General features: G+C 36.5%; 1 protein-coding gene across 1 annotated transcript in view; it reads right to left on the bottom strand.

The window, feature by feature from the left end:
- LOC148940687 (uncharacterized) overlaps positions 1 to 26,327 on the bottom strand; it is a 129,029-nt gene that overhangs the window by 64,658 nt on the left and 38,044 nt on the right. Inside the window, exon 2 of the mRNA XM_089104811.1 lies at positions 2,640 to 3,554. Within this exon, the coding sequence (XP_088960937.1) occupies positions 2,640 to 3,524 (885 nt within the window). The 5' untranslated portion in view covers positions 3,525 to 3,554. The remainder of the gene's footprint in view (positions 1 to 2,639; positions 3,555 to 26,327) is intronic.

Here is a 26,327-nt window from a genome sequence, read left to right on the forward strand (position 1 = left end):
ACTGGGGGATTTGACAGAATTACTGCACGAAAATCTTTTTAATTGTCTTACATTCTCTTTGCCGAATTTTTCACGTGGAGATGTTCCGGTGGAATTATTCAGGGCCTTTTTTCACATGTTTTGTTTTCTTGAAAATAATTTCCGCGGAGGGGTTATTTCTGCAGTAGTTGAGAAACCGATTAGAGATTAAAGTCTTATAAAGAATGCTAAGGAAAATTTTTCAGGCTGAATCGTCAATAAGCAATTCTACAGGGAGGGGGATTCTCAGCAAGGAGGGAAGTGTCTGGAGGGAATTTGACGGGGGGGGGGTGTACTTTACGTTGCATGAAATTTCCAAGAAGTTTTCAGTGAGGAGGTGGGATATATTCTATAGAGGGTGAGCCAGATTTACCGGCATTATTTGAAAAACGAACAGAAATTATTCCATATATGAAGGGTTGCCCCCTCCTCAATACCTAACTCTTTTCTCTAAATTTTGATTGTTTACTAAAAATGAAGAACAGGGGGCCTTTTAATTAGAATAGGAAGCTTTTTTAAAAGTGCTAACAACTTTAGCGCAAAGAGCAAGGTATTGAGGAGGGGGCAACCCTTTATATACGGAATTAATCTTCCAAAATTAATGTGCAAATTTGTTTTAAATTTTCATATACGGTGAGCCAAATTCGGACCTGCATTAGCTGAAAAACGTTCAGAAATTAAATAAAAAAAACAAGTTTATCGCTCTTTGCGCTAAAGTTTTTATTGTTTTAAAAAGTAGAGTTGTGACAAAGAGTCAAACTTTAGCGTAAAGAGCGATTCGTTGAGGAAAAGACAACTCCTTTTAGATACGGACTAATTTCTTTTCGTTTTAAGTTTTAGTGTCACTTCTTGCTTTCAGTTAAATAAACTTATTAAACTTATTTAATCCTTCTAAATGCTTTCCTTTCAAATGTATAAGTCACCAATTGGCTTAGCCGTTTATTTGTTCGTAAATCCAAAATCCCACACAACAGAGAGAATGCTTCAACAGTTAACTATGTTTGTTTGAAAGTTTTTATTTAGGAGTCAATTTTCTGGATGCTCGAGTGAGATAAATCAAAAAGAAAAGTTATGACAAATGAATATCCTTTAAAAAAATAAAATTATTTTGAAAGTCACACATAGGATTATTTTAATATGTTTTCTTTTTCCTATAATCGACTTTTTGTCACAAATCTTTAAGAAAGACTGCACAAAGTCAAGGACCTTCGAATTTGGACGAGAAGTATTTGCAAAGAACTTTAAGACTTTAGCGTAAAAAATGAGTGGTGAGAAAGCGGCAGCCCCTCATATCGCCATTATTCGTGTTAGCTTTAGCTTTAATGTTGTTCCTTACTTTCAGCTGAAAAAATTTGATTTTTTAAGTTACTATAGGCCTACAAAATCAAGACACAAAACTTGGAAGGAATCCATGATTTCTCCGATAGGCCCTAATTTTCAAGAAAGTATGTTTTGAGTTTAAAGTACCGGGATTACTATGCTCTTTTAACATTCTCTCGAAATAGTTCTACTAGGAACAACTTTATTACTAGCTCTTCACTGTCAGTCCCAGAGGTAGTTACATTTATAATTATGTCTATTCTTGTTGTTTTTGAGGGCAATTAGGCCCCCTTCCACGCCTCTTTTTTTCCCAAAATCGTCCGATGAAAATTTTGAGATAGTCATTTTGTTTAGAATAGTTGAATGGCCGAATAACCATGCCTCTGGAGATATCGTAACCCCCCAGAACCTCTGGGGAAAGGTCTTTAAGTTAGATAATTCGCCTATTGTTTACGTATAGTATTTGTTATTGAGAAGTATGCGCACTTTTTTAGGGCGGGGGAGAAATTTTCTGTTGCTGGGATTTTCCACGAGGTTAATTTTCCATTGGGAGGGTAATCTCCAGGGTGTGAATTTTTCAGGGGAAATTTTACAATGGGGGAGTTTGCCAGAATTCCTATATGAAATTCTTCTTACGTCTTGCTTTCCCTTTGCCGACTCAATTTTATGCGTGGAGAAGTTAAAGGTAATTGCTCGGGGTAATTTTCACCAGGATTGAATTGTCTATTAAATAAATCCTTGAGGAGGAAGGATTTCTCCGTTGAGGTGTAGCCAGAATTCCTGGCATTATTAAAAAACGATCAGAAATTAAATATGAAAAACCAAGTTTTACTAAGCTGAAAGTAAGGAGCATCATTAAAACTTAAAACGAACGGAAATTATTACGTATATGAGGGGGATGGCTCCTCCTCAACATCTCGCTCTTTACACTAAAGTTTGAATTCAGTCCAATTCTTTAAAAACGAATCCTAGACTATTTTTGTTGAATTAGAACAATAAGACATTTTTTTTAAGTACTAAAAAATTTTAGCCTAAAGAGCGAGGTTTGAGGAGGAGCAACCCCCCTCATTTACGTAATAATTCTGCTCGTTTTAAGTTTGAATGTTGCTCCTTACTTTCAGCTTAAAAAACTTGTCTTTTTTACTTTATTAAAACCTGGACTGTTATGGAAACAGTTGATCTTTGGGTTTAACTTACAGAAGTTGAGCTTTGAATAGCCAATGTGTCGTATACTTGTAGCTTGTAAAAAAAAACTATTAGGTTCATGCTCAGATGTGAAATACCTGAAACATGCGTCTTACCCCGACTCCAGCTGGCATAAACCGACGGACGCTGTTCACTGGAATAATAAAAAAGTCTCTTCCCTGTATTTTATTTAAGTTTGCATCATCAGCGGATGATATATCCGAGTCCCCTTTTTCTTTTTTCCTTCTAATATGGTTATTGTCAAAATCTTCACGAGATCTGTAATCTGGTTGACGACTATTTGACCTGGTTCGTGGAAGAGTATTATTTTTCGTCGAGTCACGAGAATGACTTTGCCCCTCAAACCTTTTTGAAAGAGAAGGCTCTTGACTTCTAGTCCTTACCGAGGGATGGTTGTCTCGTGGGCTTCTCTGTCCAAATGTTACCTGTTTTCCCATTCTTGGGCACATAGCAGCATTATTTTGCATTACAGTTCCCTTTAAGCCACCTAGACCACCTACACTTAAGCAAACCTCTGTGTCATATAGACCACTTCTAACTGAACGAGACCCAGCTTGAACTGGATCCACTGGTATCCTTTGATATTTCACGTCGGGTCTGGGGTCTTTATGACTTGAAAATTTAGCACTGCTATTCTTAGAACCACTTGAGTTTGATCTAGAGCCACCTGATCCTTGGTCTTCATGATGATTTAAATCTAACAATAAATGTGTCCTTAAACGATGCTGAGGAGAAGGAACAAGGTCTTCCATAGGAATAACAGCAGTGCCCCGCTGTGCGGGTTGGCTCGATGTAGAACCCAACGTGAAATTCTGACTAAACCACTTCTGACCAGCACTACCCCAGCTAGAACAAAATCCTCCAGTTCCTGTATCACAATATTCTGTTCCCAGTCCTCCACTTCTATAAGGTTTTGAGGAACTGGAATTGAATGAAGGATCCTTGTCTCCGCGCAAGGTTTTGAAATACATTAAATTCATGGCTAGAGTTGGATGCGTGATCTTTACAATCTGAAAGAAACAGTAATTTTAATATGAATAGATGGCATCAAAACTCCTAACTATATCAACGCACCCAAAACAAAAGGGCATATCGTACATTGTTTTCAAAATTAGTTAGAGTGAGAAAGGTTCCTGTAGTAGACGCAATTATTCAGATCTACACAGTAGTTGTTCGAGATACATTATTTAAGTCCTTGGAGAAGAACCATTATGGTAAAAATAACAAAAAACTTAATTTCTGTCCACTGTTCAGTAAAATTATGAAATATGAAGTATGCCCCTGCGTTCTGTGTGTTGCAATTTATGAATACTCAGGGAAAAGACGAGAAAATTGTATAAGGTCTGGAATTCTAGAGCTTAAATATGTCTGTCAAAGAATCTATGTCAGTTTTTTAGAACAGGAATATCTTATGAAGAGATCCATATACAGTCACAGACAGGGTATTTTTCACGAGTTAGATTAAGGAGCAAGTAATTTATTTTGGTTGTTTTTTTTTGTTTCTTATTGTTGCTATTATTGTTCTTCGTTTTTTTTTTGTTAGGATTATTATGGAAACACTTTCGCATAATCTCATTGCCAGAGCCAAATTTCGGATTATTTTTGTTCTTTTTCTATTCTCCTGTCTTTTTTCTTTGGCCCCTAGCATTTTCAAAAATTAATTCTGCTTTACGATCTGTTTATTGGTTGCTCAGTTAAAGGTAGTGTAATGTTGTATGATACTACATTTTAATAAAAAAAAAAAAAAAAATGTGTCTTAATGCAATAAGTTTAATGGTTCATGGAAATTGAATTTGCTACGGGATGGTTTTGAATTGGGTAATTTTGAACTGGAGCTTAGAAAATGTTGATTGAATAACCTATATGAACGGTAAGTAAGAAGCGACTCTTGTCAATAGAAACTGCAGCCCTTAATTATGGTATTTCGATAGTAATATGTGCATCAAATACCCCTAGTTCTCATATTTATTCAAAATACGTAAAATTTCGGAAGTTTAAAACAATCCATCAGAATTTTTTTGGATATGAAAATTTACATAATTTCAGAAAAAAGATAAAAATACCCAATAAGAGTAGCATGATCTTGGAAAAAATTTAAAGGTCACGTTATGGATAAAAAATATGATACTTTCCGTTTTAAGTGTGGATACATATGGGTATTAATTTGTTTGTATTGCTATTGTTTTTTTTCTTTTGTTCTAAGCAGGAATCATACCTAACCAGCAGTCGTACAATAATTGGATTGGATTCATTTAAGCAAAAATTCTAGTGCTCAGTTAAGTGAAAATGTGATTTCATGACCACAAGATACTTTCCCAGCCATTTTGTTCCTTAATCAATTAAAACACTTTTTCAACAAAATAAGTTTTTTTTTATAAAAGTAAAGAACTCCATTATTCCAAAATAAACAAATATGGACTAAAATAATCTACCAAGCATGCAACTACCATCAATCAGTATAAATAAATAAATGAAACACAAAACAAACTGGAGTTATCATAAACAAGATTGAAGATGAAAGAGAGTAGAAATTAATAGGAACGCGACTCCACGCCCCAAGCTTTCTTAAAGCCAAGGTAAAGCCTGTTCCTCGTTGAAAAAAATTCAAATGAATTTACTGAAAAAAATCTGCATTGTCAGTTTAATATACATATGATGATATTTATTCCTTAAAACCTTAATTGATTTTTCATTTCTTAAAGTTAGAAAAGTGAAAATATTAAAAAAAAATTTTTTAGTAAAGTACAAATTATATTCTGGCTTTTAGAAAGCTTCGGGTTTAGAATCCTACTCATATTAATTTCTGCTCGTTTTGAGTTTGACTCTTATTTATTTTAATTTCTGTTTGTTTTCGGTTTCATTTATTTATTGATACTGATTTTGTGCAGCTGTATTCTTGGTAGATTATTTGATTCTATTTTTGTTCATTTTGGTTTAATGGAGTTCTTTACTTTTTAAAAAAAAACTTGTTTTGTCGATTTTCTTTTTTAAATTAATTTCTGTTCGTTTTATATTGACATAGTCTTTGTTCAGGGAGAGAGACTTAGCCTCTTCTAAAATTAAACAACCATCTCTACCATAAAAACCTTAAATACCCCCTGGGCATAGCTTACAACCCTTGCCCCTAATCTGGGGATTGTTTCAACCCCAAAGGCATTGTTATATTGATACTTAGACCATTTTGAATAGAATTGCTATCTCAAAATTTCTAGTAGATGCATTGACAATACGAAGTGTGTGTTTGTGTGTGTGTGTGGGGGGGGGGGTAGCTGCCCTCCAATCACTTTGACTCTTAACAAAATACTGAAGCGTCTGATTACCAATACAATGAGCCCTTCCGAAGTTTATATGCCCATGCTTTCTATAAAATCCTTATATGTCCCCAGGGCACAACTTACAACCCTTACCCTGAGGGCTGGGGTTTTTGTTATCCTCAAAGACATAATTTCCAGACCGTTCTGAAGCGCTGAACAAAATGGCTATCTCAAAATTTTAATTGGAAGTATTTGGGGAAATTATGGGGGTGGGGGGTTATTTGCCCTTTGATCACTTTCTACTAATTAAAAGGCACTAGTCTTCTCAATTTACAATCAAATGAGCCGTTTTTGAAGCTTCTATGACAAAACGTTCTATAAGAACCTTATATGCCCCAGGGGCATAAATTACGACCCTTGTCTTGAGGGCTATGGGGGGAGGATTGTCATCCTCAAAGACATTGAGGAGACCTTTCAACTGCGTTGAACAAAATGGCCATATCAAAGTGTAGATCGGAAATGTTTGGGAAATTATGGGCGTAAGAGGGATTCTCCCTCTGAATACTTTCGACTATTAAATGGGCAACATCCCTTTCAATTTCCAATCGGATGAGTCCTTTTTGAAATTTTTAAGACAACTCTTTCTATAAAAACCATTATATGCCCTTAGGGCATAACTTACAACCTTAGCCCTGAGGGCTGTGGGGGGTTCTCATCCTCAAAGACTTAATTTTCAGAACTTTCAACGACGTTCAACAAAATGGCTATCTCAAAATTTTGATTGGATTTGTTTGGGGATATGGTGGGCGTGAGAAGGGGGTTAGTTGACCTCCAATCACTTGCTACTATTAAAAAGGACACTAGCTCTCTCAATTTCTAATTGAATGAGCCCCTTTTGAAGTTTCTACGACAACGCTATCTATACAAACCTTATATGCCCCCTGGATATATCTTGCAACCTTTGCCCTGGGGGCTCTGGGGGGTTTGTCATCCTCAAATACATAATTTCCCGAACTTTCCCGAACAAAATGGCTATCTCAAAACTTTTATTGTATGTGTTTGGGGAAATGGTGAGCGTGAGAGGTGTTAGTTGCCCTCCAATCACTTTCAACCATTAAAAAGGGCACTAGCCATTTCAATTTCAAATCGAATGAGCCCTTTTTGAAGTTTCTACGACAAAGCTTTCTACTAAAACTTTATATGCCCCCATGGCATACAATCAAATGCGCCCTTTTTGAAGCTTCTAAGACAAAACTCTCTATAAAAACCTTATATATCCCAGGTGCATAACTTACGACTCTTGTCCCGAGGGCTATGGGGGGAGGATTGTCATCCTCAAAGGCATAATTTCCAGATCTTTCAACAACGTTGAATAAAGTAGCCATATGAAAATGTTGATCGGAAATGTTTGGGGAAGATGGGCAAGTTGGGGATTCTCCCTCCGAATACTTTCGCCTGTTAAAAAGAGCAATAGCCCTTTCAATTTCCAATCAAATGAGCCCTTTTTGAAATTTTTAAAACAACGCTTTCTATAAAACCATTATATGCCCCCAGGGCATAACTTAGAACCGTAGCCCTGATGTCTGTGGGGGGGGGGGGTTCTCATCCTCAAAGACTTAATTTTCAGAACTTTCAACGACGTTCAACAAAATGGCTATCTCAAAATTTTGATTGGATTTGTTTGGGGAAATGGCGGGCGTGAGAGGGGGGTTAGTTAACCTCCAATCACTTTCGACTATTAAAATGGGACTAGCCGTCTCAATTTCCAATTGAATGAGCCTCTTTTGAAGTTTTACGACAACGCTCTCTATACAAACCTTATATGCCCCCAGGGCATAACTTACAACCTTGCCCTGGGGGCTCTGTGGGGTTTGTAATCCCCAAAAACCTAATTTCCAAAATTTTCAACTACGTTGAACGAAACGGATATCTAAAAATTTTGATTGGATGTGTTTGGGGAAAAGGTGGGCGTGAGAGGGTGGTTAGTTGCCCTCCAATCACTTTCGACTATTAAAAAGGGCAATAACCCTTTGAATTTCCAATCGAATGAACCCTTTTTCAAGTTTATACAGCAACACTTTCAATAAAAACCTTATATACCCCCAAGGCATAACTAATAACCCTTGCCCTGAAGACTGTGGGAGGGGGGGGGGGATGTCCTGCTCAAAGATATAATTTCAAGAACTTTCAACTGCGTTGAACAAAATGGATATCTCAATATTTTGATTGGATGTGTTTGAGGAAATGGTGGGCGTGAGAGGGGGTGAGCGGGAGTTGCCTTCCAATCACTTTCGACTATAAAAAGGGCACTAGCCCTTTCAATTTCCAATCGAATGAGCCCTTTTTGAAATTCTACGACAAAGAATTCTATAAAAAACTTACATGCCCCCAGAGCATTACTTCCAACCCTTGCCCCGAGGTCTGGGGGTTGTCACTATCAAAGACCTAATTTCCAGAACTTTCAACAACACTGAACAAAATAGCCGTCTCGAAATTTTGATTAGATGTGTTTGGGGAAAAGATGGGCGTGAGAGGGGGGCTTAGTTGCCCTCATGCGCCCTTTTTGAAGCTTCTACGACAATACTTTCTATAAAAACCTTATATATCCCAGGTGCATAACTTACGACTCTTGTCCCGAGGGCTATGGGGGGAGGATTGTCATCCTCAAAGACATAATTTCCAGACCTTTCAACAACGTTGAACAAAGTAGCCATATGAAAATGTTGATCGGAAATGTTTGGGGAAGATGGGCAAGTTGGGGATTCTCCCTCCGAATACTTTCGCCTATTAAAAAGCAATAGCCCTTTCAATTTCCAATCGAGCCCTTTTTGAATGAGCCCTTTTTGAAATTTTTAAAACAACGCTTTCTATAAAACCATTATATGCCCCAGGGCATAACTTAGAACCGTAGCTCTGATGTCTGTATGGGGGGGGGTTCATCCTCAAAGACCTAATTTACAGAACTTTCAACTACGTTCACAAAATGGCTATCTCAAAGTTTTGATTGGATTTGTTTGGGGAAATGGCGGGCGTGAGAGGGGGGATCAACAAAATGACTATCTCAAAATTTTGACTGGATGTGTTTGGGGAAATGTTAGGCGCGAGAGTATCGAATGAGCCCTTTTTGAAGTTTCTACAACAACGCTTTCTATAAAAATCCTTATAAGCCCCCAGGGCATAACTTGCAACCCTTGTAGTGAGGGCTATGGGGGGGGGGGGGTTCACCCTCAAAGACCTAATTTCCAAAACTTTCAACTACATTGAACAAAATGGTTATCTCAATATTTTGATTGGCTGTGTTTGGAGAAAAGATGGGCGTGAGAGGGGGGGTAGTTGCCCTCTAATCACTTTCGGGTTAGTTACCCCTCAATCACTTTCGACTATTAAAAAGAGCACTAGCCCTCGCAATTTCTAATTTAATGATCCCCTTTTGAAGTTTCTATGAAAGCGCTATCTGTAAAAACCTTATATGCCCTCAGGGCATAACTTACAACCTTTGGCCCGGGGGTTCTGGGGGGATGGTCATCTTCAAACACATAATTTCCAGGACTTTCAACTGTGTTGAACAAAATGGCTATCTCAAAACTTTGATTGTATGTGTTTGGGGAAATAGTGAGCGTGAGAGGGGGTTAGTTGCCGTCCAATCATTTTCAACTATTAAAAAGGGCACTACCCATTTCAAATTTCAATTGAATGAGCCCCTTTTTAAGTTTTTACGACAAAGCTTTCTATAAAAACCTTATATGCCACCAGGGCATAACCTACAACTCTTGCCCTGAGGACTATGGGGGGGGGGGGGTGTCATCCTCAAAGACCTAATTTCCATAACTTTCGACTCTGTTGAACAAAATGAGTGTCTAAAAATTTTGATTGGATATGTTTGGGGAAAAGGGGGGCGTGAGAAGGTAGCTAGTTACCGTCCAAGAAATTTCGACAATTAAAAAGGGCACTAGCCCTTTGAATTTCCAACCGAATGAACCCTTTTTCGATATTTCTGCGACAAAGCTTTCAAAAAAAAATTTATATGGCCCCAGGGCATAACTTATAACCATTGGCCTGAAGACTGTGGGGTGGGGGGGGTTCCTTCTCAAAGAAATAATTTCCAGAACTTTCGACTGCGTTGAACAAAATAGCTATCTCAAAATTTTGATTGGATGTGTTTGGGGAAATGATGGGCTTAAGAGGACTTTCGACTATTAAAAGGGCACTACCCCTTTCAATTTCCAGTCGAATGAGCCCTTTTTGAAATTCTACGACAAAGCTTTCTATAAGAACCTTACATGCCCCCAAGGCATTACTTACAACCCTTGTCCTGAAGGCTGTGGGGGGGGGGGGTTGTCACTATCAAAGACCTAATTTCCAGATATTTCAACTACATTGAACAAAATAGCCATCTCGAAATTTTGATTGGATGTGTTTGGGAAAAGATGGGCGTGAGAGGGGGGTTAGTTGCCTTCCATTCACTTTCGACTATTAAAAAGGCCACTAGCGCATTGAATTTACAATCGAATGAGCCCTTTTTCAAGTTTCTACGACAAAGCTTTCTACTAAAACCTTGTATGCCCCCAGGGCATAACTTACAACCCTAGCCCATAGGGCTCTGGGGAGTGTCATCCTCAAAGACCTAATTTCAGAACTTTGGACTACGTTGAACAACATGGTTATCTAAAAATTTTGATTGGATGTGTTTGGGGAACTGGTGGGCGTGAGAGGGGGGTTCAACCAAATGGCTATCTCAAAACTTTGATAGGATGTGTTTGGGGAAATGGTAGGCGTGAGAGTATCGAATGAGCCCTTTTTGAAGTTTCTACGACAAAGCTTTCTATAAAAAACCTTATATGCCCCCAGGGCAAAACTTGCAACCCTTGCACTGAGGGCTGTGGGAAGTTTTCACCCTCAAAGACCTAATTTTCAGAACTTTCAACTACATTGAACAAAATGGCTATCTCAATATTTTGATTGACTGTTTGGAGAAAAGATGGGCGTGAGAGGGGGGGTTAGCTGTCCTCCAGTCACTTTCGAATAAATCACTTTCGGGTTAATTACCCCCCAAATCAATTTCGACTATTACAAAGGGCACTAGCCCTCGCAATTTCTAATTGAATGAGCCCCTTTTGAAGTTTCTATGAAAGCGCTATCTATAAAAACCTTATATGCCCCCAGGGCATAACTTACAACCTTTGGCCTGGGGGTTCTGGGGGGATGGTCATCTTCAAACACATAATTTCCAGGACTTTCAACTACCTTGAACAAAATGGCTATCTCAAAACTTTGATTGTATGTGTTTGGGTAATTGGTGAGCTTGAGAGGGGTTTAATTGCCCTCCAATCATTTTCAACTATTAAAAGGGCACTAGCCATTTTAATTTCCAATTGAATGAGCCCTTTTTTAAGTTTCTACGACCAAGCTTTCTGTAAAAACCTTCTATGCCCCCAGGGCATAACTTACAACTCTTGCCCTGAGGGCTATGAGGGGGGGTCATACTCAAAGACCTAATTTCCAAAACTTTCAACTATGTTGAACCAAATGAGTATCTAAAAATTTTGATTGGATGTGTTTGGGGAAAAGGTGGGCGTGAGAGGGTAGTTAGTTGCCCTCCGACCACTTTCGACTATTAAAAAGGGCACTAGCCCTTTCAATTTCAATCGAATGAGCTCTTTTTCATATTTCTGCGACAAAGCTTTCAATAAAAGTTTTATATGGCCCCAGGGAATAACTTATAGCCGTCGCCCTGAAGACTGGGCGGGGGGGGTTCCTTCTCAAAGACATAATTTCCAGAACTTTCAACTACGTTGAACAAAATGGCTATGTAAACGTTTTGATTGAATGTGTTTGGGCAAATGGTGGGTGGGAGAAGGGGGTGAGCATGACTTGCCTTCCAATCACTTTCGACTATTAAAAAGGGCACTAGCCCTTCCAATTTCCAATTGAATGAGCCCTTTTTTAAGTTTCTACGACCAAGCTTTCTATAAAAATCTTATATGCCCCCAGGGCATAACTTACAACTCTTGCCCTGAGGGCTATGGGGGGGGGTTTCATACTCAAAGACCTAATTTCCAAAACTTTCAACTACGTTGAACAAAATGAGTATCTAAAAATTTTGATTGGATGTGTTTGGGGAAAAGGTGGGCGTGAGAGGGTAGTTAGTCGCCCTCCGATCACTTTCGACTATTAAAAAGGGCACTAGCCCTTTCAATTTCCAATCGAATGAGTTCTTTTTCATATTTCTGCGACAAAGCTTTCAATAGAAGTTTTATATGGCCCCAGGGCATAACTTATAGCCGTCGCCCTGAAGACTGGGCGGGGGGGGGGGTTCCTTCTCAAAGACATAATTTCCAGAACTTTCAACTGTGTTGAACAAAATGGCTATCTAAACGTTTTGATTGGATGTGTTTGGGCAAATGGTGGGTGGGAGAAGGGGGTGAGCATGACTTGCCTTCCAATCACTTTCGACTATTAAAAAGGGCACTAGCCCTTCCAATTCCAAAATAATGTGCCCTTTTTAAGCTCTACGACAACTCTATATATAAAAACTTATATGCCCCCAGAGCATTACTTACAAACCCTTGCCCTTAGGGCTGTGGTGGGTTGTCACCCCACATATAACCCTTGCCCTGAAGATTGGGGGGGGGTGTCCTGCTCAAACACATAATCTCCGGAACTTTCAACTGCATTGAACAGAATGGCTCAAATTTGATTGGATGTGTTTGGGAAAATGGTGGGCGTGAGAGGGGAGTGAGCGTGAGTTGCCCTCCGATCACTTTCAACTATTAAAAACCGCACTAGCCCTTTCAATTTTTAATCGAATGAGACCCTTTTGAAGTTCTACGACAACTCTTTCTTTAAAAACCTTATATGCCCCCAGGGCATAACTCGAAACCCTTGTCCTGAAGGCTGTGGGGGGGTTGTCACCCTCAAAGACCTAATTTCCAGAACTTTCAACTACATTGAACAAAATAGCTCTTTCAAAATTTTGATTGGATGCATTTGGGGTAAAGATGGGCGTGAGAGGAGGGCTAGTTACCCTCCAGTCGCTTTCGAATATTAAAAAGTTCACTAGCCCTTTGAATTTACAATCGAATGAGCCTTTTTTTTTAAGTTGCTACGACAAATATTTCAATAAAAACCTTATATGCCCCCAGAGCATAGCTTACAACCTTATCCCTGAGGGCTCTGGGGGAGTGTCATGCTCAAAGACCTAATTTCCAGAAATTTGAACTACGTTGAACAAAATTACTATCTGAAAATTTTGATTGGATGTGTTTGGGGGGATGTTGGGCTTAGAAGGGGGGTTATTTATACTCCATTCGCATTCGACTTTGTAAAAGGTCTCTAACCCTCTCAATTTCCATTCAAATGAGCCCATTTCGAATTTCCTACGATAACGCTTTCTATAAAAACCTTATATGCCCCCAGGGCATAGCTTATAACCCTTGCCCTGAAGACTGTGGGGGGAATGTTCTGCTCAAAAATTTGAAGTACGTTGAACAAAATGGCTATCTGAAAATTTTGATTGGATGTGCTTGGGGAACTGGTGGGCGTGAGAGGGGGTTAGTTGCCCTCCATTCACTTTTGACTATTAAAAAGGGCACTAGCCCTTTCAATCTCCAATCGAATGAGCCCTTTTTGAAGTTTCTACAACATCGCTTTCTATAAAAACCTTATATGCCCCCAGGGCATAGCTTATAACCCTTGTCCTGAAGACTGTGGGGGGAATGTTCTGCTCAAAGATATAATTTCCAGAACTTTCAACTACGTTGAACAAAATGACTATCTCAAAATTTTGATTGGATGTGTTTGGGGAAATGGTGGGCTTGGAAGGGGTGTTAGTTGCCTTCCAATCACTTCGACTATTAAAAAGGGCAATAGCCATTTCAATTTCCAATCAAATGAGTCCTTTTTGAAGTTTTTACGGCAACGCTTTTTATAACAACTTTATATACCCCCATGGCTATCTCAAAATTTTGATTGGATGTGTTTTGGGAAATGGTGGACGTGAGAGGGAGGTTAGTTGCTTTCCAATTACTTTCGACTATTAAAAAGGGCACTAGCCCTTTGAATTTCCAATCGAATGAGCCCTTTTTGAACTTTTTACGACAAAGCTTTCTATAAAAACCTTATATGCCCCCAGGCCATAGCTCACAGCCCTTATCCTGAGGGTTGTGGGGGGAGTGTCCTCCTCAAAAACATTATTTCTATCTGGAAATCAATTACGTTGAACAATGGCTATATCAAAATTTTGATCGGGTGTGTTTGGGAAAATGGTGGGCGTGGAAGGGGTGTTAGTTGCCTTCCAATCATTTTCGACTGTTAAAAAGGGCACAAACCATTCCAATTTCCAATCAGATGAGCCCTTTTCAAAGTTTCTACGACAACTCCTTCGATACGAAGTGCCCTGGTCTAAAACCAAAAAAAATAATACATTGTGCCAACATCGTTCTTTACTTAGGCAGCGCTATTGCGCTGCCCATGAAACACAAATTTTGTCCCTGCCAACGCTAAAATGCTAAATTATCCCTGAAATGAGGTTTTGTAAAAGGTATAATAATATCAAAAACCCCAGAACATAGTCGCCCAGTTCCTGATAAACATACTAATCTGGGCTGGAGCACTCTGTCCCTAAGCATAAGCGTCCCCAGAATCAACGCAGTCGTCTTGATTTTGATCAGAATTTGAAAATACTAGTGATCTTTGAAATGTCGACAGTGGCTCGAGGGAAACCCGCTCCTCTCCTGCTCTTTTACTCCCCGGAATAAGATTATTAGATAGCCATTTAATTTGCATGGCCAAAAAGATCGTAAGAATACCTTCAAAAGGGCCATTCCTCAAGCAGCCCCAAGTGCAAGGGTTCCAAAAACTGCAACTGCCTCATTCTTCACAATTATATTTTAGTAAAACAGATGGATTTATTTTATCTTGGTAAAACCAAGATCACAGAGAAAAAATTTTATGATAGAGGTTACCGCCTGGGCCAGTCACCCCTCCAAATCATCCCTTCAATCCCATATCAGTTTTTTAGCAGAATGACTGATATATCGCAACTTATTTAAACCTGAAACATGCAAGGATCTGCAAGAAGTCCGAAGTGTTGACTGACTCGGTGCAATACCGAGGTAATTCTTGACTCAGTCCGAAAGCAAAATAAGCCCTAGTTTTGTGCAAACTAAGCTTAGAGCTAACACGTTGTGAAACCGTGCAAAGTCCTATGAAAAGAATTGTGGTGACACGTTCCAAAAACAAGCCAATCAGTGAATCAAACTGAAAGTAAAAGTCCCTATATGATGCAAACACGAGGCATGTTACGATATGCTTCGAAAACGAGTTAAGTCCATAATCGACGAGGTACATAATGATTTGGTGTTAAATCTAGCCACATCCTGACTCGGTACAATACGACCTAAGTGCTGACTCAGAAAAAAAAACGAGCTCAAGCTGCAGACTGACTCATCGAGAATCATATAGGTGAGCATAATGCACCTTGTTTGAGCTGGAACCAGGAAAAGAGTTTAAACTTCCATCATCAGAGGACAATAGTTATTTTTCATCCCTGAAATGCCATCCTACTGTCAAATTTATAGTAGTAAGATGGATATTTTGGATTCTAACTACTGCCTTGCTGAATATACCAGTGTAAATTGTTGCTTTGCCATGGAGCTGAAATACCAAAACGATTTCTTAGGACATGGTGTTCAAGTTTTCATAAGGGGAGTCGTAACATTTAATCGATAAACTGTAGTATTCTCCTGATGAATATTTACTTCCCCTCCTCGTACACCCATTTCCTCTGCTTTTGTGCAGATAAGCATATAAGTTTACACTAAAAGTATGTCTTGAAAAATGCGGGAAGCTATAGCACTTATACACTTGGTTCAAATATATTCAAATGAAAAGATATTAGGAGGAAAAGATATTAGGGAAAAGATATTTTTTTTTTTATAAACCCTCGGTCAATATTGACCGAGGGTTTATAAAAAAAAACGTAAAATTTGGCCTGAAAAATGCACTTTTCCAGGCTTCAACCGTTTCCTTACCACACAAGACACTCATTAACTTTCTTTCAACTATTGGAGTCATTTCCTGGAATATTGTTTAACCTTTAACAACACTGTAGATAACTTCTAATTATAGCCCTTTTGTTAATTTTTAGATGCGCCACCTTCATGGTACGAAATATATGTATACAGTTTTTTTCTCGTATTTTGAAGCCCCGTGGCTATCTCAGATTTTTTATTGATAACAATTTTGGCTTTATTCTGTCCAAAATGTGTATTTTGCGGCACCAAAATAGAAATAGGCAGGTTTACATCATACAATCTCATACGATTAGGAATTTTTATAGCCTTTGGGTAATTACAAGCTCAATGCTTATCTCAGAAGTTTTTTTCTCTCTAGTATCATAGACATAGCTGGGCCATAATATTTGATTTGTTGCCAAAAATGGCAGAAATTGGTAGTTGTCTGTGCCTCTTTTTTTTTACTTACAAAGGGAGCTAGAGTTTTTAATTTTACCTTGAATGAGGCTTCTTATCATGTTACACGAACACTGGATGGATACAATCACCCAAGGAGTGGAGAACAAACAATTAATCCTGCATTTATGGTAATCGTTTGGGAAAATGTTTACCATCATTTGAGAAAATATGTTTTAATTTGATATTGAAAGATAGGCCTGCATTATCTTAATTATATTTTGTTCTCACCTTCCGTTAATTAGTTAAGCATTAATTCCTTAAAAACTAATTCAAATCATTGCAGAAATACAAAAAACATAATTCTACTGGAATAATGCGATATTTCAATTTATAAACACCTTCTTAAATAAATGTTCCACGCATAAAGGCTATTTTAAGCTTTGTGCTCCATTTGGCAACACAACAAAAAATATTAAAAAAGTGAAGTCCCACAAGAGGTGTCCAAAACACTAATACTGAAGATGACAAGATGATTAAAAGTAAGATATTTTACAGCCAGAGGTGGTTTAAAATACATGACATCCGTCTTTTCCACACCTGTACCTTTTTTTGAAAGATTTGATAGTAAAGCCATCCGAAACTGTTTCATAACGTCGAAAACAAGATCAAAAGAAAAGTATTCGATAAAAGATGCTCAAAATATTGATGGACACAAATTCGTGGTGACCAACAGGTATTGTGGATGTTAGAGTCAAAGGGCATTCACATGGGGAAAAAGGGGTTTTTTGGCCCAACAACCCTTAAACACGAAAAATTTACAACACGAGTAATATTTTGTAATACGCGAAAAAAATAGGATGCCTTTCTAGCAATTTTTGTGTAAATCCTTAGGCCTCCAAAGCAAAAATTTCGCAAGCCCTTTTCCCACTTTTAGTGATTTTTGCTAGTACTCATCTTAAGGATATCCTTAACTGCGAATCGTCTCTTCCATTTTCAATTACCTGATCTTTACCAGGTGATTAAGTTGATTTACAGAAACAGACTACCTACAAATTCTCAAAAATAAATATTTGACTTGAAATTTGGACATTGGAAACCATAAAAATAAAAACACGAAATTTAAAATAGAATTTAGATGAACAAAACAAGTGTTGAAATTACATAGAGAATTGAAAACCCCAAAACAATCCAAAATTTTATCTTAAATAATAAAATTACTATTTTAATGTTCGTAATTAGGATTAATTTTTAGTACCTCACTCAAAATCTGTCTTCGATATAATTCGGACAATTTGTATTATTAGAAACATTTAGCAACAATTGTTCATACTTATTTTTAGTAGGTTTGCAGATACAATTTTACCATCAAAAATCTTTTGTTAAGAGTTCACTAGTTTGAAAATAAAATAAAGTTTTTGGGAGGGAAGTGAAGAGCGAAATTGAAACTTAAGACAAACAAAAATAATTGCTTCACAGCCCATTTACTGTATATTGATAAAATATTGATATTGACAAAATAGTGCTAATAAACCAACTGGTGATAGTTCCCTATGTTTGTATGATTATTGAAATTGAAAACTATTATTGGAAACTAGAGCTTTACTGAAAATACAAAACAGTATAGGAGTTTTGTTATAGTAAAAGCAAACCATTTAAAAACACTTTTTACAGCATAAAAATAAAGCATTTTAGGATTATTGCTTTATTTTTTTTTTCTTTAATTTGGCATCACTTCTGCAGAATGAGCTCAGTCCAATAATTGACTGTCATTTTGGATCTGAAAAGAACATTTCATGTCTGTTTTGTAGACAAGTTTGAAGTGAAGCAATCTTGATATAATTTGGACTACAGGCTTGCTTTAGAATTTACATCATAACTTGAAAGTCTCCGTTGTATAGAGATAAATAACCAGATTTCCATAGTTTATATTATGGTTTATTTGTTTTTTCATTTCGAGCAATACTAGGTGAGACCAAGGTGTTACCTGATATTAATTGAAAAGAAAACTTTCCAAAAATTAAGTTTTTCAAAGAAAAGTAAAGGCCATTCTAAACTTAAACTCAGCAGATACATATACCTGTCAAAATTCAAGCTCAAAACGACCAGAATACTATTAAAAATAAATGGAACCCAAAACGAACAGAAATTAAATAAAGAATCATAGCAAACAACATACAACAAATAATAATATGAATGAATAAATAGATCTTAAAGCGAGTAATGCTTAGATCAAATATGAAAATCAAGCTTAAGGCGAAAAAAAATATTTTGCTATTGAAGTATAAATGAAACTTAAAACAAACAGAAATTAAATAAACAATCAATGTAAACAAACATACAATAGATATTAACGTAGGCCTAAATGAATAAAAAATTTTTAAAACGAGTGAAACTTCAATTAAATATGCAAATCAAGCTTGAAACGAACAGAAATCACTAAAAACAAGAGTTTGGGTTTCGCCTCTTTCTCCCACTGTAAAAGTCTAAAACCTACTGCGTCATTGGCACTTTACTGAAAACCAATTTTATTACAAATACTTTCTTTTGTACTTAATATTGAAAATTAAAATTATAGTAAAATTTTGAACTGATGAGCTTTCAGCAATTAATATCATTATGCATCAAATATTTAGTTTAATTTATTAGTTCTCTCTAAAATTGTTCAAGACGAATATAGTTTCACTGCAAACAAGAGTTTGGATACTACCCCCTTCTTTAACTGTAAATAAAAACCAAAAGCCTATTGCATCGTTGGCGATTCACTGAGAACGAATTATATTATAAATATTTTGTTTTCCAGTTCTTACAGCATTGAAAATAAAAATAAAATTACAGTGAAATAAATTCTAGAACTGATGGATCTTTCAATAATTAATATCTATATATATCAAATATTCAATTTGATGTTGTTAATACTTTCAAAGACTGTTCAAGACGCATATAGTTTTCAGTAAAGTGCCAATGACGCAGTAGGTTTTTGACTTTTACAGTGAGAGAAGGAGGGGTCTCTTGTTTGTAGTGATTTTTGTTCGTTTCAAGCTTGATTTGCATATTCAATTTAAGTTTCACTCGTTTTAAGACTTATTTAGTCATTTACTTTAATATTTATTGTATGCTTGTTTGCATTGTTTGTTTATTTAATTTCTGTTCGTTTTAAGTTTCATTTATACTTCAATAGAAAAATAGTTTTTTTCGTTTTAAGCTTGATTTTAAAATTCAATCTAAGCATTACTCACTTTAAGATCTATTTATTAATTTATATTATTACTTTTTGTATGTTTTTTTGCTTTGAGTGTTTATTTAATTTATGTTCGTTTTGGGTTTCATTTATTCTTTAATAGTAATTTCTGGTCGTTTTGAGTTTGAATTGTAACAGGTATTTGTATCTGCTGAGCTTAAGTTTAAAATGACCTTTACTTTTCTTTGAAAGAAATATTTTTCGGAAAGTTTTTATTTAATTAATTTTTGTTAGTTTTTGACTACAAAAAGTTTCAAATTTAAAAAAATTTTATTTCAAAATCAAACTTTTCAAAAAATTCAAATATTCATCAAATTATCAAATCTGGCATCAAAGTAACAATATCAAAGTGAAAAATGGGTTTGTGTCGACCTCGGGGTTTTTATTATCTGATGTTTGAACTATTTTTAACAAAAGGGCAATCTTAAATTTTCATAGGATGGGTTTGGGGAAAAAGGGCATGGGGAGGGTAATTGCCCTTCGATCTCTTTTGAATCTTTAGAAGTGAGCTAGAACTTTCTGTATTCAATCAAATGAACCCTCTCTGAAGTTTATATGAGCATCCTTTCGATAAGAACCATATATACCCCCAGAGTATAACTTAAAACGCCTGTTTCTGGGGGGGTTGTGTCGACCCCGGAGTTTTAATATCTGATGTTTGAACTATTTTTAACAAAATGGTCACCTCAAATCTTTATCGGATGGGTTTATCTATCCGATAAACCCACAAGCATGGAGGGCGGGAGGGGCTAGTTGCCCTCCCATCTTTTTTAATCAGAGAAAATGAACTAGAACTTTTAATTTTTATTCAAACGATCCCTCTCTGAAGTTTATATGAACATCCCTTTCATAAGAACTATTTACGGCACTAGGACCTAGCTTACAATGCCTGTCCCCCGGGCCCTGGGGGGTTGTGTCAATACCGAGTTTTTTTATCTGACTTTTGAACTATTTAAAAAAAAAATGGCTATCTCAAAATTTGTATCGGATGGATGTGGGAGAAAAAGGGCTGGGGGCGCTAGGAGCCCTCCGATCTCTTTTGACTCTAAAAATTGAACTAGAACTTTCAAGTTCTATTCAAATCAGCCCTCTCTGAAGTTAATACGAACATCCCTTCCGTAAGAACCATATATACCCCAAGGGCATAACTTGCAACGCCTGCCCCTAGACCCTGGGTGGTTATGTCGACACTGGATTTTTTATCTGACCTTTGAACTATTTTTAACAAAATGGCAATAACAAAAATTTCCATTTGATGTATTTGGGGAAATAGGAGCGTGGGGGAATGTTGCCTTATGATCTCTTTTGACTCTTAAAAACTGAACTAGAACTTTCAATTTCCAATCAAATGAACCTTCTATGAAGTTTATACGAGCTTCCTTTCCACAGCAGCTATATATGCCCCCAGGCATAACTTACAACGCCTACCCTGGGCCATGAAGGATTGTGTCGACGGATCTTTGAGCCATTCTGAAAAATGGCTTTCTAAAAGTTCTTATCGGATGTGTTTGAGAAAAATAGGGTGTAGAGAGGGTGGGGCTAGTTGCCCTCCGATCCCTTTTGACTCTTAAAAGTGAACGAAAACTTTCAATTTCCAATCATATGAACCCTCTCCGAAGTTTATACAAGCATCCCTTCCATAAGAACTATATGTGCCACCAGAACATTACCTACAACACCTGTTTCCGGGCCCCGGGGGGTAGGGGGTTGTGTCAACCCCGGAGTTTTCATTATATGATCTTTGAACTATTTTAAAAAAATGGCTATCTCAAAGTTCTTATCAAATGGGTTTGAGGAAAAAAAGAGCATAAGGGGGGCTAGTTGCCCTCCGATATCTTTTGACTCCTTAGAAGTGAACTATAACTTTCAATTTCCAATCAAATGAGCCCTCTCCAAAGTTTTTACGAGCGTACCTTCTATAAGAACCATCTATGCCCCAAGACTTTCAAGTTCGTTTTAAGTTTCAATATCGCTTCTTACTTTCAGTTAAAAAAAACTTGTTTTTTTTTATTTCATCCTTGAACGTTTTTCAATTAATGCAGGTTTTGTTTTTGGCTCACCGTACATGAATAATTAAAACGAAATTTGCATATTAGTATTACTTTTTGTAACTAATAATAACCTTATAATAACCTAAGTTTTATTTTTTTCCATTTATTTAGGAATGACTCCTGAATCACAAAGGCCGTTTAGTCAGAATAATAACCCCTATTAAAAGTAAAAAAAAACTTTAGCGCAAGAGTGACCTATTTAGGAGAGGCAAAACCCCTTATATATGTTATATTTTCTGTTCGTTTTAAGTTTTAATGTTGCTCCTTACTTTCAGTTGAAAAAAGTTTTTTTTTCATTTAATACTTCCCAATAACCAATATTATATGTAAACAATGGGCAAAGTTCATAACTTGCAGCCTTTCCCCTGGAACTGTGGGGAATTAAATCATTCTCAAAGACATATCTCTTAGATTTTCGACTATGCTGAACAAAATGGCTATCTAAAAATTTTGATGGGGTGACTAAGAAAACATGAGCCAGGGAGGGGGCTTAGATGCCCTCCAATATTTTTGGTCACTGAAAAATGACATTGGAACTTATAATATCCGTTCAAATGAGCTATCACGATATTATAGGACTATTGGATCGATACGATCACCCCTGAGAAAAAACAAAACAAACAAACGTACAAATAAATACGCATCCGTGATCTTTCTTCTGGCAAAAATGTTTTGCAGATAGGAGCTTGAAACTTCTACAGTAGGGTTTTCTGATATGCTGGATCTGACGGTTTGATTTTCATTAAGATAATATCACTTTCATGGGGCGTTTCTCTCTTATTTCGAAATAACGCAAATTTTTTCAGCCTCGTAACTTTTGATGGGTAAGGCTAAACTTGATAAAACTAATGTATTTGAAATCAGCATAAAAATCCAATTCTTTGGATGTATCTATTGGTATCAAAATTCCGTTTTTTAGAGTTTCGGTTACTATTGAGCCGGGTTGCTCCGTACCTACAGTTCGTTATCACAAACTGCTTGATACTACCAAGGTAAATAAAGCTGTCCACTTGATCGACCTTTTTGTTACCCAAAGTCACTTTTTCATCTTCACTTAGTCCTAGCCTTAGTTGATTAGTCTTCTTAACATTAATTTTTAAACCATTTCTAACACCCTGAACTCGCAAACCCTCTAAAAGTTCATTCATTTTGCTCACACTTTCATCTCGGATGCCGAAATCATTAGCATAATGTAAGTCCAGGAAAATTTTCGATAATTTAATACATAACTGTAGATAGAACATAACCGTTCTTAATTCCTGATTTAATACCAGCTACTAACCTCATTTCCTATCCTAATCACAGCAGTGTTATTCTCGTACATAGCACAAATCACTTTAATGTGCTTGTCTGGTATACTATACGAGGGTAAGACCTTCACTAAGCCTCTTCTGTCAACTGATCTGAACAATTTCCCAAAATCTACATTACTGAGGACTAAATTTGTTTGGTAACTCAGGCAGTTCTGAATTATTAACCTAAGAGTAAAAAATTGGTTGACACATCCCCTACCCTTCCTAAAACCGCAGTGTTCTTCTCTTAAAACTTTGTTTACAGAATCTCTAAGTCCAAAAAGTATCATCATACTGAGTAATTTTCTACCCGCAGAAACCAGGCTAATGCCTCTATAATCAAATCACTCACTCTTATCACCTTTCCTATACAGGGGTTTTATTAGGGTTTTCCTTCTTCAAAAATCATACTTATAAACTTCAGTAGCTCATTTCTAAACTCATAACCACCATATTTAGGAAAATCACTTACCACTCTATCAACACCTGGGGCCTTATAATTTTTTGATTTTTTAGTACTGTCACTAATTCTCCTTCAAAATATAAATCTTCCTTCACATCCAAGGAGTCACTAACTTTTTCATTTTCCTCTATATCTTTCCCTTTAACTCTATTCTGGTTTAGCAGATTCTAAAATATTTTATCTCTCTTTAACTCTTTCCTTATCACTAACTGTGGCCCCGTTCCTATCTTTAACTGGGTCAAGTACAGATTGACTATTCCCTGCCAATTTATTAATATGCCAGTACAATATTTTACTATTATGCCGTCTAACTACATCTTCCAGATCCTTGGAAATTTTATCCATGGCCTCTGCTTCACACTTCCTTAGTTCATATTTTAAAGCTTTCTCCACTTTCTTTACAGTCCTCTTATTTCCATATGATCTATCACTCAGATAATTCTCGTTCAAGCCCTTCTCTTCTCAATTAAACCAAAGCATTTTCACTAATATTCCTAGCTGCGTTCCCAACTTTAGCAGCTTTGAATATTATTTTCTTGTAATTTTTCCACCTATCTTCTAAATCTTCAACTAGATCGAAAGTTTCTCTCAAATTTTCATCCTGGACGGTACCAATGTCATAGTTTCCAGGAAGGTAGTTCACCTTCCAAAATTCCAGCTTTGAATTATCCTTAGACACTACTAGATGGTGATATTTACTTTTAACATTAATAATAGCACTCCTACATGTTTCATACCCATTCAGGTTAACCCTCATTAAATTGACAATATACTTAGAAAATGTAATTCAACCTTTTTGGTTGCAAGTGATAAAACTTAACTCGAATTAAATGGCCTTTATTCATTGGTTAATTATTATGTAAGTATTCTATTTATGCTACTTCATTGGAAAACTACCCCCCCCCCCTCTACAAAATCATTTATCCTTGTGTCTTACATATTTGGCATTAATCAAACTTTTCAAGCCCAAGGCCGAACACATTTGAATCTCATGGTTGCAGTAATGGGGTTGAATGGAGATAGGGTTGTCAAATAGGGTTGGGTAAAATGGGGATTGAGTTAGATGAGGGTTGAGTTAAATGAAAGTTGAACTGCACTGGGGTTGAGTTGAATGACAGTTGTGTTAAACAGTTTTGAGTTAAATGGGGTTGAGTTAAATGAAGTCCAATTAAAAGAGGGTTTAATTTCACAAGGATTGAGTTGAAATAAATACGTTCTAAGACCACATTAACCTTCCACGTTTTCGTAGCATCCAGATCATTTAGTTCTTTTTGACGATTAACTAAAAAGAAAACAGTTTTTTTTAACTGAAAGTAAAGAGTGACATTAAAACTTAAAACGAACAGAAATTATTCCGTATATGAAAGGGGCTGTCCCCTCCTCAACGCCTCACTCTTTATGCTAAAGTTTTTTATTGTTTTAAAAAATAAAGTTGTGAGACAGATTCAAACTTTAGCGTAAAGAGCGAGGCGTTGAGGAGGAGACAGCCCCTTTCATATACGGAATAATTTCTGTTCGTTTTCAGTTTTAATATCGCTCCTTACTTTCAGTTGAAAAAAAATGTTTTTTTAGTTAATTTTTGAACGTTTTTAAGTTAATGCAGCTTTGATTTTGGCTCACCGTACATGAATAATTAAAACAAAATTCGCAGATTAATTTTCCTTTCCTTGGCTAATTGGCTTTCTCGAAATTTTGTTCTGACGTAACTTACGAATTAACTTACGTAACGAATTTCTATGTTCGAATGTGTCTATTACGTATATTAGAGAGTTCACTCCCTAGTCAATACCTCGCTCTTTACGCTAAAGTTTGAATTTTGTCCAATTCACAAACCCCTGAATCACAAAGGCTGGTTAATTAGAATAGATAGCTCTTTTGAAAGTACTAAAAAAATCTTTAGCGTAAAGAGCGAGGTATTGACTAGGGGACGAACCCCCTCATATACGTAATAATTTCTGTTTGTTTTATGTTTCAATGTTGCTTCTTACTTTCAGTTGAAAAAAATTTGTTTTTTTATTTTATTTCTGTTCGTTTTTTAAATAATGCTGGGAAATCTGGCACCCCCTTCATAGAACTGTCCCTTCCCCCAAGAAAATATCCTCCACGGAAAGATCCTCTTCTGGAACCCCTACTCTGACCCTGAACCCCTACTAGAGAAAAAACCCTCCTGACACCGCCTGTATACTTCCCAATAACCAATACTATATGTAAACAATGGGCAAAGTTTATAACTTGCAGCCCTTCTCCCGAGAACAGTTGGGGATTGAGTCATTCTCAAAGACATATTAATTAGATTTTCGACTATGCTGAACAAAATGGCTATCAATAAATTTTATTGGGTGACTTCGGAAAAAAAATGAGCGTGGGCGGGGGCCAAGTTGCCCTCCAATATTTTTGGTCACTTAGAAAGGGCACTAGAACTTTTAATTTCCGTTCGAATGAGCCCTCTCATGATATTCTAGGACTACTGGATCGATACGATCACTCCTGGAAAAATAAAACAAATAAACACGCATCCGTGACCTTTCTTCTGGCAAAAAATACAAAATTCCACATTTTGGCAGATGGGAGCTTGAAACCTCTATAGTGGGGTTCTTTGATATACTGAGTCTGATGGTGTGATTTTCATTAAAGTTTTATGACTTTTACGGGTTGTTTTCCCCTTTTTTGAAAATAAGGCAAATTTTCTCAGGCACTTAACTTTTGATGGATAAGACTAAACTTGATGTAACTTATATATTTGAAATCAAAATAAAAATATGATTCTTCTGATGTATCTATTGGTACCAAAATTCTGTTCTTAGAGTTTTGGTTACTTAGATTCCATTTCTTAGAGTTTCGGAGCCGGGTCGCTCCTTACTTACAGTTCGTTACCACGAACTCTTTCATATAATTTTAATTTCCACCATAAATGTTTTATCCATTTATGGTCTATCTTTTAGGGAGGCCATTGACATTAAAAAATGCATATATAAACATTAAAAAACACACAAATAAATATAAATCTTGATAAATACATCAATAATATGAATGAATAAATCAAAAGTGTTTAATAAACTAAATATATTCGTTT

This window comes from Artemia sp. Qi Xiang Cuo, chromosome 19, assembly GCF_049724085.1.
Source record: "Artemia sp. Qi Xiang Cuo chromosome 19, ASM4972408v1, whole genome shotgun sequence".
NCBI lineage: Eukaryota > Metazoa > Arthropoda > Branchiopoda > Anostraca > Artemiidae > Artemia > Artemia sp. Qi Xiang Cuo.